The sequence below is a fragment of the Zonotrichia leucophrys genome, chromosome Z, assembly GCF_028769735.1.
Source record: "Zonotrichia leucophrys gambelii isolate GWCS_2022_RI chromosome Z, RI_Zleu_2.0, whole genome shotgun sequence".
NCBI lineage: Eukaryota > Metazoa > Chordata > Aves > Passeriformes > Passerellidae > Zonotrichia > Zonotrichia leucophrys.
In genome coordinates, this window is record NC_088200.1 from 63,135,969 (window position 1) to 63,149,596 (window position 13,628).

Here is a 13,628-nt window from a genome sequence, read left to right on the forward strand (position 1 = left end):
GAGTGGATTTGGCACCCTGACCCACCATTTACCTTTCTGACTCATGCTTCAGGGACGTGCTAGCAAATCCTGGCACACCTATGCCCTGAAGCATTCCTTTTGTTCTGTTAGGGTGTGATTCACCGTGTAGTTCCACCCCACTGGAAGTCTCTTGCCTAACAAGACATTACAGAAGAAGCAGTCATTCCAGTTCTGCTGTGGCAGCACTTTGCATTCTCCTGGTACTTGTGTAGTTGGCAACTCTCTGGGTATTACAGTGCAGCTGTCATGCTGCATATCAGAAAGAAGCTCCTTTTCTTTTCAATGTGTCCTCTCATGCTGATCAGACTCATCCAGTAGTGAAGAATAAACCCTCCAATTCAGTAAATTTTCTTGCTTTTTTAACCAGTGATTTTTTACTGGAAATGGGCAAAGAACACAAACTGTGTGTCTGCATGGCATACCTTGATCAACAAGGGTCCTGTAGCAGGGCATTTAGATTAAGAATTGTTCTACCTCTCTCTAACAGTATGAAACAAGCATTTTTATAGAGAAGAATAATCCCTGATGCCAACACTTTTCAATTAGATACTTTGAAATTGATTCTTTGCAATTTTGACTCATTGTTTTCATACCAGGGATGTTTTCTTACTTAATCCTTGTCTAGATTAAAAGATTTATAGTAACTAATATATTTTGAATTATTTTTAACACTTCTGGCAACTGCAGGCTCTTTTTGGGCCTAGTCTAAGATATTAGAGCCTTCATCAAAGATGGGGCTCTAATGTTTTCAGAGTATTTCTCCTCTTGACTAAGTTTTCCTGTCTTATAAGTAGGAAGGTTGAGATCAAGAGGATTTCCCAAGCAAGAGTTTAATGCAAAAATCCTTCCTTAGGGTGTCTACGCAGACTAGTAGTACAATAGTTACAATATCTGTTCTTTTGCAGTTTGGAAACCAGATACTTTGTGTGGAAGTAGTGACTGAAAGTTAGTAACATGTATCTCTGATTTTCTCATGTTGTGCAGTACTGCTGAGTAAATTATAATTAAAATTACAATGCAACTTTACAGTGAGTTATAAATATTTGTTTAAATATTAAGTATTTTTACCAATGGATGAAAAATGTGATTGCAGTAAGTGATTTTTAATTGTACTACTTAAAGTAATTCCTCTTGACAGTAAGACAGAAATTTAAAGCAAATGCTTGCTACAAATAACACACTAGAGACATGGGTTTTGTGGGTTTGCTTTGTTTTGTTTTTTGCAGATGTTGATGAATGCGCTGTTGGATCAGATTGTGATGAGCACGCATCTTGTCTCAATACGAACGGATCCTATGTTTGCACTTGCATCCCTCCTTATACAGGAGATGGCAAAAAATGTGCAGGTATGGGAAAGAAAAACATCCAGCTAGCCTTTCCAAGATTCTATATAGGCCAGTATCCTGCCTTCCAGTTGCGAGACAACAATTGATATCTGGGACAGGCATGCTTTCATCTCCAGGTCGGTTTAGTCTGGATAGGGCTGTGATAGTGTCTCCTTTTGTTTCTTGAAAACTCACCTCTCTGTGAGGATACAGCTGTCACTGGGATGCTGCTCCAAGGCATACACACATGCAAAAACCTAATTGCGTGCTGAGCGCAAGACCTGGGAAGGCCACAGTGTTTCACTTCTCAGAGCAGAGCTGCGCAGTGAAGAAACATTTTAACACAGGCTTCTGAGTAGGGCTAGAACTACCTGTGGAAACATTAAACAAGGTAACTTTGGAAGAAGATAACTAGACAGTGGCATAGGTTGGCATAAAAGGTAGTTGAGCAGTTTTCATTTTCAGGGATGGACATGCTGGAATGGGCTTTCCCTCACAGAGGGAGAAATTACTGTAAGATATGTTTGCTTCTGACAAGGAATGCAAACTCAGTTACAGAGGCTCTTCCACATCTTTAAACTTGGAGATTAGCTTACTTGCATGAGTCTTCAGTCATTTACATATAAAAGAGAAATGGCTGTAAATTTCTTTTGTAAACTACTTTAGTGTTTTCCATATGCTTTGCCTTCTACTCTCAGCAAATTCCCAAGGATATCTCTTGTAATTTATTCACAAAACCTGACACATAAGTATGTTATTTGTAGTTTCCCTCTTTTTCCTCAGAACCTGTGAAATGCCATAATCCAGGAAATCCAGAGCATGGTCATTTACATGGGGATACTTACAGTGTTGGTAGTCAAGTAACATTTTCCTGCAAAGAAGGGTTCCAGCTGACAGGAGTGATGAAACTTACTTGCATGGAGTCTGGAGAGTGGAGCGACCCAACACCCTATTGTGAAGGTTGGTTCCTAGGGGTAATGCATGCTGAAATGTGACTTTAACATTAGGCAGATGGGGGGGGAAAAGTAATAGTGAAGAGCCTTTAGAGACCATGGCAGCTTATGAAACCCTGTCCTAGCAGATCTGGATGTCAGTGTTGAAGTCTTTGTTCTCTTAAGACATAAGCACAGTTGTCATGTCTGTAGTGGTTCTCTCTTACGCAGATTCTCCAGTGCGTCAGAGGTATAGACTCAGTCTAATGGAAGCATTAGAAGTGTTCTTCTAATTCTAATTCTTCTCCACCCAGCTTTCCATTTTCAAGCAATTAATCACTTAAAGACCATTAACTGTCTCAGTGGATTAAAAGCAACCTGAAAGGACAGGCTGATGCATGTACATAGTCATGGTATAATAGCAGAAATTGTTTCTTTAGAAAACCAGAACAAATGAGATGAAGCAACAGGTAAAGTGAAGAGTTGACAAAGAATGTCTGAGGAAGAAAACAACTACTTTGTCCGTAGAGAGAGGTAGATATGGACTCCTCTTGATAATCAAGCATGTGGTTTGTAGCGTGGTCATAACTGCCTACTTCCAATTAGTTCAGTTTCTCAGTAAGGTGAACTCAGATAAAGAGTCCTAAATGTCACTTACAGATTAGTCAAGAACTCATTGTTACCTAGGGCTTTATATTTCTTCAAATCTTTTCAGAGAAAACAAAGCAAATCCTAATCTTGTTCATTTTTGTTTGTGTTATATCAACCTCTCTTGTATTCCTGTCTTTTTAAAGCTATATCCTGTGGTGATCCAGTTATTCCAGAGAACAGTGCCATTTTTGGCTCAAATTTTACATACCATAATAAGGTGGTGTACAGGTAGGAATTCAGTATGTTTGAAGTGCTGTATTAATAACTGATTGACAATCTGGCAGCAAATAAGAGTATGGCTGAATTGAGAGATTGGTTGAAATGAAGGAGAAGAGCAAGATGGGATTAAAATAATGGAAAGACATTTGGTTATAGAGTGGCTGTTCATTAGCAGAGCTGAATGTTTACTCCAGTACTACTTCTCTAGTTCCTGAAAAGAAAGATGGTTTATGCAGGTGTGGATGATGAGAAAAAAGGGATGGCTGATTATGTTGTGCACAAAAGGCCCTGTGTTTGATAGCACTTCTTTTCTTCTAATGCAGATGCAATGATGGATACAACTTGGTGGGTGAAAAGGAAATTCTATGCCTTGCTAGTGGCATTTGGAGTCATGCTCCCCCCTCCTGTGAAATGGTGACGTGCCCTAGCCCACAGGATATCAGCAATGGAAAGTACACGCTCAGTGGCACAGCCTATCTTTCCTCTGTATCATACACCTGTGACAGTGGATACAGGTAAATGCATGAATGTGCCTGAGCCAAATGCAGGTGGCATACTTGTTAGGTCTGACTTATATCTGAAAGAAAAAAGCTGGGATCATTGCTCAGAGTAATAAAATACTAAAACAGAATTGGAAAAGACTTCTTTGTACCTTGAGGGTACTTTTTGTATTTTATCCTGAACTGGAGCAGTTCAGAAAAGTCACTCAGGATTTGCTATGTACATATGTTATGCTTTTCATTTTACCATTAAACTTACAAAAATATTTTGAATATTCAGAAAAATAGTTTTCATTATTTCTGAAAGTTCTCATTTGCCTTTGAAGATCATTATACCTCTACAACTGTAGTTCATATTACTTTTGCTGTTGCTTTTCAGCACCTTTTGTGAAGGAACTTTCTGGAAGTTAACAATTTACTCCTTTAACAATTTGTACTAGTAACTTATTCTAAGTATTTGTTCTGTTTTACATTTGTAAGCAATTATATTGCAAACATATTTTTAACATGCTGCAATTAAAAATTAACACATTAATCCTATATCCAAGGATGTGACTGAACATGCAGGTTTCTGCCTCCCCTCATATCTGCTTGTACTTCTAGCAGATATGCTCTGACATAAATGGTCCCATATGGACCTGTTTAGGGATGACATTTTCCTGCTGCAATCATTTCCTTGTCCAGATGCAGGCAGGTAGATGAAGTGCGTTCATTTGGTGAAACAAGTATTTCTTTTGTGTTCAAAGAGGGGCAAAGCTGCAGCAGAAATTGTGTGTGTCTTCCTTGAGAGCCTTGAGTCTTCACACAAAATCCACCAGCTTGCTCTTCAAAGTGATGTGAAGACCAGCTTTTTTAATAACATCGGGGTGTTTTTCCATGAGCAAAGCGTGAGATTCTGGCCTCTACTAAAGTCAGTGAGAAAGACTCCTTAGTTTCACTGGAGCCAGAAAGCAAAGCAGCTCTTTCACTCTCCATCCCTCACCCAGAATGAAATGATGCCTTAATAATGGTCTTTGTGTCTCAGCCTTCAGGGACCTTCTGTACTTATCTGTGCATCTTCAGGGAGCTGGAACAGCACACCACCAGCTTGCAACATTGTGTCTTGTGGTCCCCCTCCTGCCATCAAAGATGCAGTCATCAAAGGAGATAACTTTACTTTTGGAAACACAGTTTCTTACACCTGTAAGGAAGGGTATGTAGATCAGCACTACTGGATCAGCACTACTGGATCAGGTTGAGTAAAACTGGTGCACTGTTTGACAAGTCCTTTCTAACTGCACACTAATTCATGTTTGCTACTTCTGTCTTAACTTTTTGGAAGTTAAATGCAACGGAGATTTTTTTTGTGGGTGGTCAGGTTAGTATGAGACAGAGATTTATTAAAGTAGTTTCAGGGGAACTGAATACACTCAGGAAGAGAAGAATAGAGAGAGAGGAATCAGGGGGAATGGTAGCACAATTCAATCGGGAACCCTTTTGCTTGGAGTTACTGGAGAACCAGTACTTCTGTGTTAAATTCAAGGCTCTGATCATAGCAAATTCTTTATGTCTCATCAGGATGTAAGAATGCTTTTGATGCAGTTGAACTGTCTGCTATGGTGTTCCAAATTCTATTTCCTTAAAATTAAGACTCATTGTTTATTGAGGTGTATTGTTTTAAATTTGTTTTTATCTACTCTATGTAGAGAAATTTTCATCAAAGTGGAGGCTCAGTTTTGATGACATCAAGCATGAAAGTATAATGCTGGACTCTGATCCTGCAAAAACCTTTGCACACAGTAATCTTTACAGCCTATAAGCAGTTCCATAAAATTTCTTGAAACTGTTCTGTCTAAAAGGCAGAGCAGATAAGCAGAGCTTTTTGCCAGTTTAGGTCCAAAGTGACTGAAGAATTTTCTGCTTTTTCTCAGTGTAAAATGGTAAATGACAAGCCAGCATTTTTCTTATAAATTGTCTTTGCAATGTTAATTGAAACATAATTGACATAAAGCATCCTTATTATGTTTTCTAGACTGTATAGTGATTTTAAAAGCTGCTTCTCTTTCTTGGGCAAGCATTTTAAATGGGGTAGGATAGCAGCATTTAAAGGCTGTCACAGCTGTTTGCCTGTGACAGTGGATTATTTTAAACATTGGCACATAATAGGCTCTTTTTCTGAGGTCCAGTCATGAGGCCTTGAAAACAAATTCTGCAAACAAGACAAAACAGTTTTACAGATGTTGCTTCAAGATCTGAACAGCCTGCAGTTGGAAAGTCAATGGGGACTTTGCAGTAGTTATTGTTTCTTTGCTCTTTGTGAGAGCACACCACAGAGAAAAAAATTTGAGAAAACAGTCACAGGTACTGTGAGTACACTACTGCCTGTTGCATATGTAAGCAGCCGAGGTTTAAGTGGGATGATGAGCTGCATGGATTAATGCCTGTCCCTGCATCCCAGAGACAGACTGGAGAACTACAAGTACACTAACAGTATTAATGTGGTAGAATTTTATTATAAATAATTTCATTTGGTTTTTTCCAGTCAGCATTAATTTTTTTATTGACTTTCTAATATTTTTTAACAGTGAGTTTTTAGGAAGAAATTATTTTAAAATTGCTATATGTGTTATTGGTAAGAGCATCTCTGGGTAACTCACTAAGAAGTTTCACTTTGCTTGCAAGTGTGAAAATAGATTGAAAGGGCTAATACAAAAACCCAAAAGGCCTTTCTAGGTTTTTCATCTCTTTCTTTTCCAATCAGTTTTGGTAAACAGAAACAGTTTCTGAGTGAGATCATTTTCTTGAGGATTGCATGGACCATTACAGCACAATACTAGGTTTACTGTAGTACTTTGAGGCCAAAATGGAAGCTCAGAAATGGTCATTGGACATCTTACCTCTCTCTCAGACAGATGAGAGAGAGGTAAGATGCACAAGGTGTGCTAGGATGCCCACCGTTGTGATACTTCACCCATGGATGTGTAGGCTTTAGGATTTTCCTTTTGAAGTTGATCATAGCTAATTTAAAAGATCCTGTTGTTCTGGGATTCTAGCAACAAGCTCATACTGCAAGGGCTTCAGGAAACCTTAGGTGGAGTTTGACAGTGCTTGTATTTTTGACTCACTGTGTTGTTTCCTTATCCACAGTTACACATTAGTTGGCCCTGAAACCATAGAGTGCTTAGCCAGTGGCAAGTGGAGTGTGAGCCACCAGCAGTGCCTGGCAGTATCCTGTGATGAACCACCCCATGTAGAAAATGCATCACCAGAGAGTGGCCACCGCCTCTTTGGTGATATAGCTTATTACTTCTGTTTGGATGGTTACAGCCTGGCTGATAACTCTCAGCTGCTTTGCAATGCAGAAGGGACATGGGTGCCTCCAGAGGGCAGGGACATGCCCCACTGCATAGCTGATTTCTGTGAAAAGCCTTCCACTGTCTCATACAGCATCCTGGAGTCCATTAGTAAAGCCAAGTTTGCAGCTGGCTCCGTTGTGAGCTTCAAGTGCATGGAAGGCTTCGTTCTGAACACTTCAGCCAAGATTGAATGCCTGCGAGGGGGCCAGTGGAATCCTTCTCCTCTGAGCATCCAGTGCATCCCCATCCGCTGTGGAGAGCCTCCCCACATTAGCAATGGCTACGCCAGCGGGTCCAACTACAGCTTTGGAGCAGTGGTGGCTTACAGCTGCAACAAGGGGTTCTACATCAAGGGAGAGAAGAAGAGGACCTGTGAGGCCACTGGCAACTGGAGTGGCAGTTTGCCCACATGCCACCCAGTGTCCTGCGGAGAGCCACCGCAGCTTGAGAATGGCTTTATTAAGGTACAGAATGTGATTTCTCATCTGCCTGATACCATGGGAAACTGAATGTATCTTCACAACTGTTGCTGTTGGAGTTTTTTCTGTTTTGCTCTTCTGTTAAAACTGAGGAAGTACATGATTGGATAGGATAAAGAAGGGGAAAAGCAGGTGGATTTCCATCAAAATCATATCTGAAAAGCATGACTATTTCCATGGAATTTCCTATCATAAAGTGGCTTATCAGTTAGGAGACATATTCAACTGATTTCCTTAATGTCTTAGTCTTCATTTGTTTGGTTCTTGGGTAGCTTTCAAGTGCCTTCTTAGATATGAAGAACTGATGCCAGTTGACAAACCTTGCTTTTTTCATTGTGATAAAAAAATCTGATATGCAATAGATAAATCACCTTGAGATATTTTTTCTTCTTTTGATGCAAGCACATTTCTTTACTGAAGTCAGAACTTCCCTTTCCTTATCAAATTAAATTGCAACAATGTTGCACATTTGGCGCACAAGGGCAATATTGTGGTAAGGAAGATCAAAACCACTATTATAAAGATTTAACATTGAATTTTTGAAACATTTTTCTTCTGAGCATCCCTCTTCCTTCCTTAAATCCAGGGATTTAAGATACCAGGATACCAGATACCAGGGATACCAGATACCAGAGAATCTGCATTTGCTAAATTTGGAGGGTGGAGGTTGACATTCCAGTTCCCACATGAGTTTCCAGCAGTTTCTGTTCTGACTCCCAGACAGATGCATTTTCTAATTAATGCATATCACTCTGTTTTGTCTTCCTTAGGTAGGATCGCTCCCTCATCTATTCCTTACAGTTAGAGAAAATTTTTATTACCTCAATCAAAGCCCAGACTGCAACTTTTAGTTGCTTCTCAGCTGCCTGCTCAAGGCCATGCAGCTGCATATGTGGCATTTATAAATGTCTCCTAGTTGCAGTAGATTTGAGGGCTCCAAGCTCAGATACACACAGAAGCTAAAGAATCACGACAATAATAGGCCATTTGATGGCAGCTTCCCCTGATCCATTTTTTTCCCATCTTCCTTTCCCCACCTATTTTGGTCTCATGGCTCAGGAGGGGAGAAAGCAGAGGAATTCTTTTCTAGCTTTCACCTTTTAAGGTTTGAATTTTCTGTTTTATTTTGGCCTCAGATTTCCTGAAAAGAAGAGTGCATTATTTGAGGCAAGATATTTTGTGCCAGTTACTTGCCTTCATTCCTTCTGAGACAGCCTTTACTGCTGTCAGGGATTCGGCTAGAAGCTAGACCAGGAGAGCACAAGAAATTAAATCAGTCTCCTGTTGCCAAATCATGCCTCTGCATTTCAGACATGTCTCTCTGTTAACTGTTTTCCAGGACACCACTGGGCACTTCTTTGAAAATCAGGCAAATTATCAGTGTGACTCTGGTTACCAGATGGTTGGGAGCCCAGTGTTTATCTGCCAAGCAAACCGGCAGTGGTACAGTGAATTGCCCCCTTACTGTGCTCCCCTCAGCTGTGGAAAACCACCATCCATCCAGCATGGCTACTCCAAGGGAGAAACTTTTGAAATGGGCTCCAAAGTTGAGTTCTTCTGTGATGAAGGCTATGAGCTGATTGGAGATGTTTCATGGACGTGTCAAAAGTCTGGGAGATGGAGCAAAAAGCAAAGTCCCAAATGTGTGCCAACAAAATGTCCAGAACCACCCCTGGCAGAAAATCAGCTGGTCTTGAGAGAAGTGTCTTACCAAGTTGGTGTTGTACAGTTCTCCTGCAAAGAGGGTTATGTTTTGCATGGCTCCTCTGTACTGAAATGCTTGCCCTCCCAGCAGTGGAATGATTCCTTTCCCTTCTGCAAAGTTGTACAGTGTTCTGCACCTCCCTATATCCCCTTTGGGGACCCCTTGACTTCATCCCTTCATTTTGGAAGCACTGTGAAATACATCTGTGTGGATGGGTTTTTGCTCAAGGGTGAGTCCACCATCAGGTGCCAGGCTGATGGCTCATGGAGCTTGCCTTTGCCAGAATGTATTCCTGTGGAGTGTCCTCAACCAGAAGAAATTCAGAATGGCATAGTTGATGTGCAGGGCCTCACCTTCCTTAGCACAGCCCTCTACACATGTAAACCAGGTTTTGAACTTCTAGGGAACACAACTGTCCTCTGTGGAGAAGATGGACAGTGGCTTGGGGGAAAGCCAGTTTGCAAACCTATTCAATGCCCAAGGCCTAAGAAGATTCTCAATGGCAAATACTCATTCACAAATTTCCATTATGGACAGACAGTTAGGTATTTCTGTGACAGAGGTTTCCAGCTCCAAGGGGAGGAAACACTGCGATGCCTAGAAACAGGAGAGTGGAGTACAGAGGTTCCCTCTTGCAAGGCCATAAATTGCCAGCCCCCTCAACCCATTGAGAATGGCTTTGTGGAGGGTGCAGATTATAGCTATGGGGCCATGGTCATTTACAGCTGTGTGCCAGGCTTCCAGCTGTCAGGCCTTGCCATGCAGACCTGTGAAGAATCTGGGTGGTCTAGCTCTACACCAACCTGCCTTCCGACAGACTGTGGCCTGCCTCCTCACATTGACTTCGGAGAGTATGTGCAGCTGAGACATGGGGAAAGGCGTCCTGACCAGGAGAGTGTTACAGAGAACCCCTCCCTTTCTCATGTGTTGCTGGCTGACAACGTGAAGGACTTCAAAAGTTCTTTGAAGGAAGACAGTGCAATGCAGCTCACCACTTTCTTATTTGGAACTATCATTTTATACACATGTTACTCTGGCTACGAGCTGCTGGGAAACCCTGTTCTAGCTTGCCAAGAAGATGGGGCTTGGAACGGCACTGCCCCTGCCTGTGTTTCAATAGAGTGCGCCTTGCCATCCCCCCCCGAGAATGGTTTTTTGCACGTCACAGAGAACAGGCTTGGCAGTGCAGTGAGGTACACCTGCAGGCCAGGATTCACACTGGTTGGCTCTGACACGCGGCTGTGTTTGCCAAGTCGGCAGTGGAGTCACACTGCTCCTTACTGCAAAGCATTAACGTGCAATTCACCTACCCATCCTTTGAACGGGAAGGTAAGAGGGGAAAACTACACATATGGGAGTGTTGTCTACTATGAATGTGATCCTGGTTACCAGTTAAATGGCCCTGCAGAGAGGAGATGCCAAGAGAGCCAGAAATGGGATGGCAGTGAACCAATCTGCATTCCTGTTTCCTGCGGCCCACCACCAGTTCTGGAGAATGGTCAGGTAACTGGAGAGGACTACACATTCCAGAGACATACAGAGTATAGGTGCAATGAAGGTTTCCTGTTAGATGGGGACAGGAGTAGAGTCTGCCTTGAAAATGGAAGCTGGAGTGGAATCACTCCAGTTTGCAGAGCTGTGATCTGCCCTGTGCCACTGCCTCTTCCCAATGGGAGAACTACTGGCTCAGATTTCAGCTTTAATAAAGAAGTGCACTATCACTGCAATGATGGTTATAGCCTGCAAGGAGCATCGACGCTTACCTGTCAGCGTGACGGTACCTGGGACTCAGAAGCACCACACTGTGAGCCAGTCATTTGTGGACCCCCTGAAGACATCTCCCATGGCTTTCTGAATGGCTCAGCCTTCACTTTTGGGGAATTTGTCCACTATATATGCTTCCCTGGTTATAACCTGCATGGCAATCCCTTACGGCAATGCCTGTCCAATGGGTCCTGGAGTGGGAGCCTTCCGTCTTGCCTACCCTGTGTGTGTCCTACACCACAGATTCGAAATGGGATTGTTCTTGGTACAGATTTCAGCTGTGGGATAAGTGTGCAGTTTCAATGCCTGGAGGGCTTCAAACTGCTGGGACCTCCTGAAGTCACCTGTGAGGCAGCTGGCAAATGGAGTTCTGGGTTTCCTCGCTGCGGACAGATTTCCTGTGGTGCTCCACCCATCATCCCCAACACATTTATCAACGGGAGCAGCTCTGAAGATGAGAACACAATCATCTATACCTGCTTGACAGGTTTTGTCATGAAGGGGGGTCCAAAACTGACTTGTGTGGAGACAGGTGTGTGGAAGAAGCCATACCCAAGCTGTGAGCTCTTAAACTGTGGCCCACCACCATCTATCCCAAATGCAGAGGTTCTTGGGAACATTTACACCTATGGAAGTAAGGTCCAGTACAGGTAAGGATGATACTGCTATTCTGTTTTCATTAAAAGTCTCTGAAGGAAAGAAGATGGAAGGTTCATGTACCTTCAGTTAGTGCAAGTTTCTACATACTCTGATTGACAAAGCCCACATTGCCATGCACTTTATAAAATACTGTTTGGAAAACTCCAGAAAAGCATTTCAGCTTGTTGGGCTGATGCTTCCACTGACTTTAATTTCCCATTTCCATTTGCTTTCTTATTCTTCTCCACTGAAACACTGTTTTCAACATATAGGGTTTTTTATCAAGTGACAGCAACAGTCAGCAGGGTGTGCAGCTTCTCTCCTCTTGGCATTGTATTTATGGTTTCCTTCCGCTTCAGATGCCTCTTGTAATACAAAAGACTTGATATCCCTCTTCTCCCATTATCTGCATTGCAGCGCTGTGCTGTCTGGAGCACTGGAGCAAATTACTCCTTTGATAGATATGAGAAACTGAGGAGTTTTTGTTAATTTCCTGGAGTACTTTTGCTGCCCACTACTAAATCCACTAGTGCAAGCCAGTTGAGTTGTTCTTGGTAAAGCACCATTGAGTCAGCCTTGGGTTTCTAAGCAAGACTAAGGCTTAGTTTGTTCTTGGAAGAAAGTGAGATCATCTTTAGAATTGCTTGGTGCTCACACACTCTACCTCGCCAAAGGCCCTCCTAGCAAAGAGATGGGCAGTGTAGAAATTGCCCTAAAACTTCCAGTACCCTCTGAGTACTGAAGCCACCAACTCATTTTCCATTGTGATGCTACAGCAGCATGAAACAGCTGGAAATGAAGTGTGAAGTCTCCAGCTCTTGCAACAGAATTAATTCAGTTGAGACATACTTCTTACAGGCTTACCTTGAAGTAATAGAAAAATCTCAAGACATATTATTAACAACTAATGCTGAAAAGTTACTGTCCTGACTTTTTAATTTATGGGTTATTCCTAGCTGTGTCTCTCTGGTCAGGTCTTCATGCTGTGTTGCAGATGTCTGGAAGGCTACACAATGGCGACAGAAGTGGATATATGCACTTGCCAGGAAGATGGACAATGGTCCCCTCAGAGTATTTCCTGTTGCCCCCGAAAGTGTCCACTTCCAGGAAATATCACTAATGTAATCGTTCTTGGGAACAACTTCACTGTGAACTCAAGCATCACTTTGTCATGTGTAGAAGGCTACACTCTGGTGGGAGCAAGCACATCTACATGCAAGGTATAGTTTTATTAGCACTGTTATATTCTGCTGGCCTTCTTGAATTCAGGAGTGCTTCTCATATCTTCCTTACCCTTTGGCCCTTAACTGGGCACAACTAAAAATTTCAAAGCATATTCTGCAAAATGTTTTATGTTTAGTTGTTTCCCAATAAGAACAATTGTTTTCTATGTATGGACTTTCAGAACAAAAAATATTTTATTTCTCCTTCCATCAAAAGGCTGTCTTTTAGAAAAGCATTCATTTTATCACATGCCAAGCATTAAATCACTATGTCTGAGATTTAAAAAAAATTATGTCCAAGATTTCTAATATATTTTGAGGATTGCAGGCAGAGATTTATCTCTAGAATAACAGGCAGTTGACATCCACTGTACATCTGTAGAAACTTGAATCCTCGTTAAAGAACAAAGATCTTAATCCACTGTACATCTGTAGAAACTTGAATTCTTGTTAAAGAACAAAGATCTTAATCAGTTCCACTGGTAACCTCCTGTCACATTAGCTGTGGACAGCCTCATCTTGAGTTTGTAAATAGACTTTTAAAGTCACTAGGTACACTTGTATGAGAAAAGCTGACCATGTGTGGGTTTGCAGAGTAAGTCTTTCTTATTAAATGTTTTCCCCTCATTTTGCTGTTTCAAATATCTGTAGGAGTAGTTGTCTTTGACAAGTGTTTCTTCAGGTATCAGACTTCCCTTAGTAAGTCAGAGAAGGCTGCTGAAGCACTTAGTCATGGTGTTAGACATTCAACCAGGAGAGAAATACAAAACATGAAATCAGGCAGATGTAAGTTTTCATTCTTCTGATGTGTTGTTCCCTGAGTGGTTAGGTGACC

The 13,628-nt window shown here is 41.8% G+C and overlaps 1 protein-coding gene across 1 annotated transcript in view; it reads left to right on the forward strand.

The window, feature by feature from the left end:
• SVEP1 (sushi, von Willebrand factor type A, EGF and pentraxin domain containing 1) overlaps window positions 1–13,628 on the forward strand; it is a 117,241-nt gene that overhangs the window by 80,686 nt on the left and 22,927 nt on the right. The window contains exons 32-39 of the mRNA XM_064735572.1: window positions 1,248–1,367; window positions 2,130–2,306; window positions 3,073–3,157; window positions 3,472–3,663; window positions 4,673–4,840; window positions 6,775–7,447; window positions 8,802–11,581; window positions 12,565–12,790. Coding sequence (XP_064591642.1) covers window positions 1,248–1,367; window positions 2,130–2,306; window positions 3,073–3,157; window positions 3,472–3,663; window positions 4,673–4,840; window positions 6,775–7,447; window positions 8,802–11,581; window positions 12,565–12,790 — 4,421 coding nt within the window. The remainder of the gene's footprint in view (window positions 1–1,247; window positions 1,368–2,129; window positions 2,307–3,072; window positions 3,158–3,471; window positions 3,664–4,672; window positions 4,841–6,774; window positions 7,448–8,801; window positions 11,582–12,564; window positions 12,791–13,628) is intronic.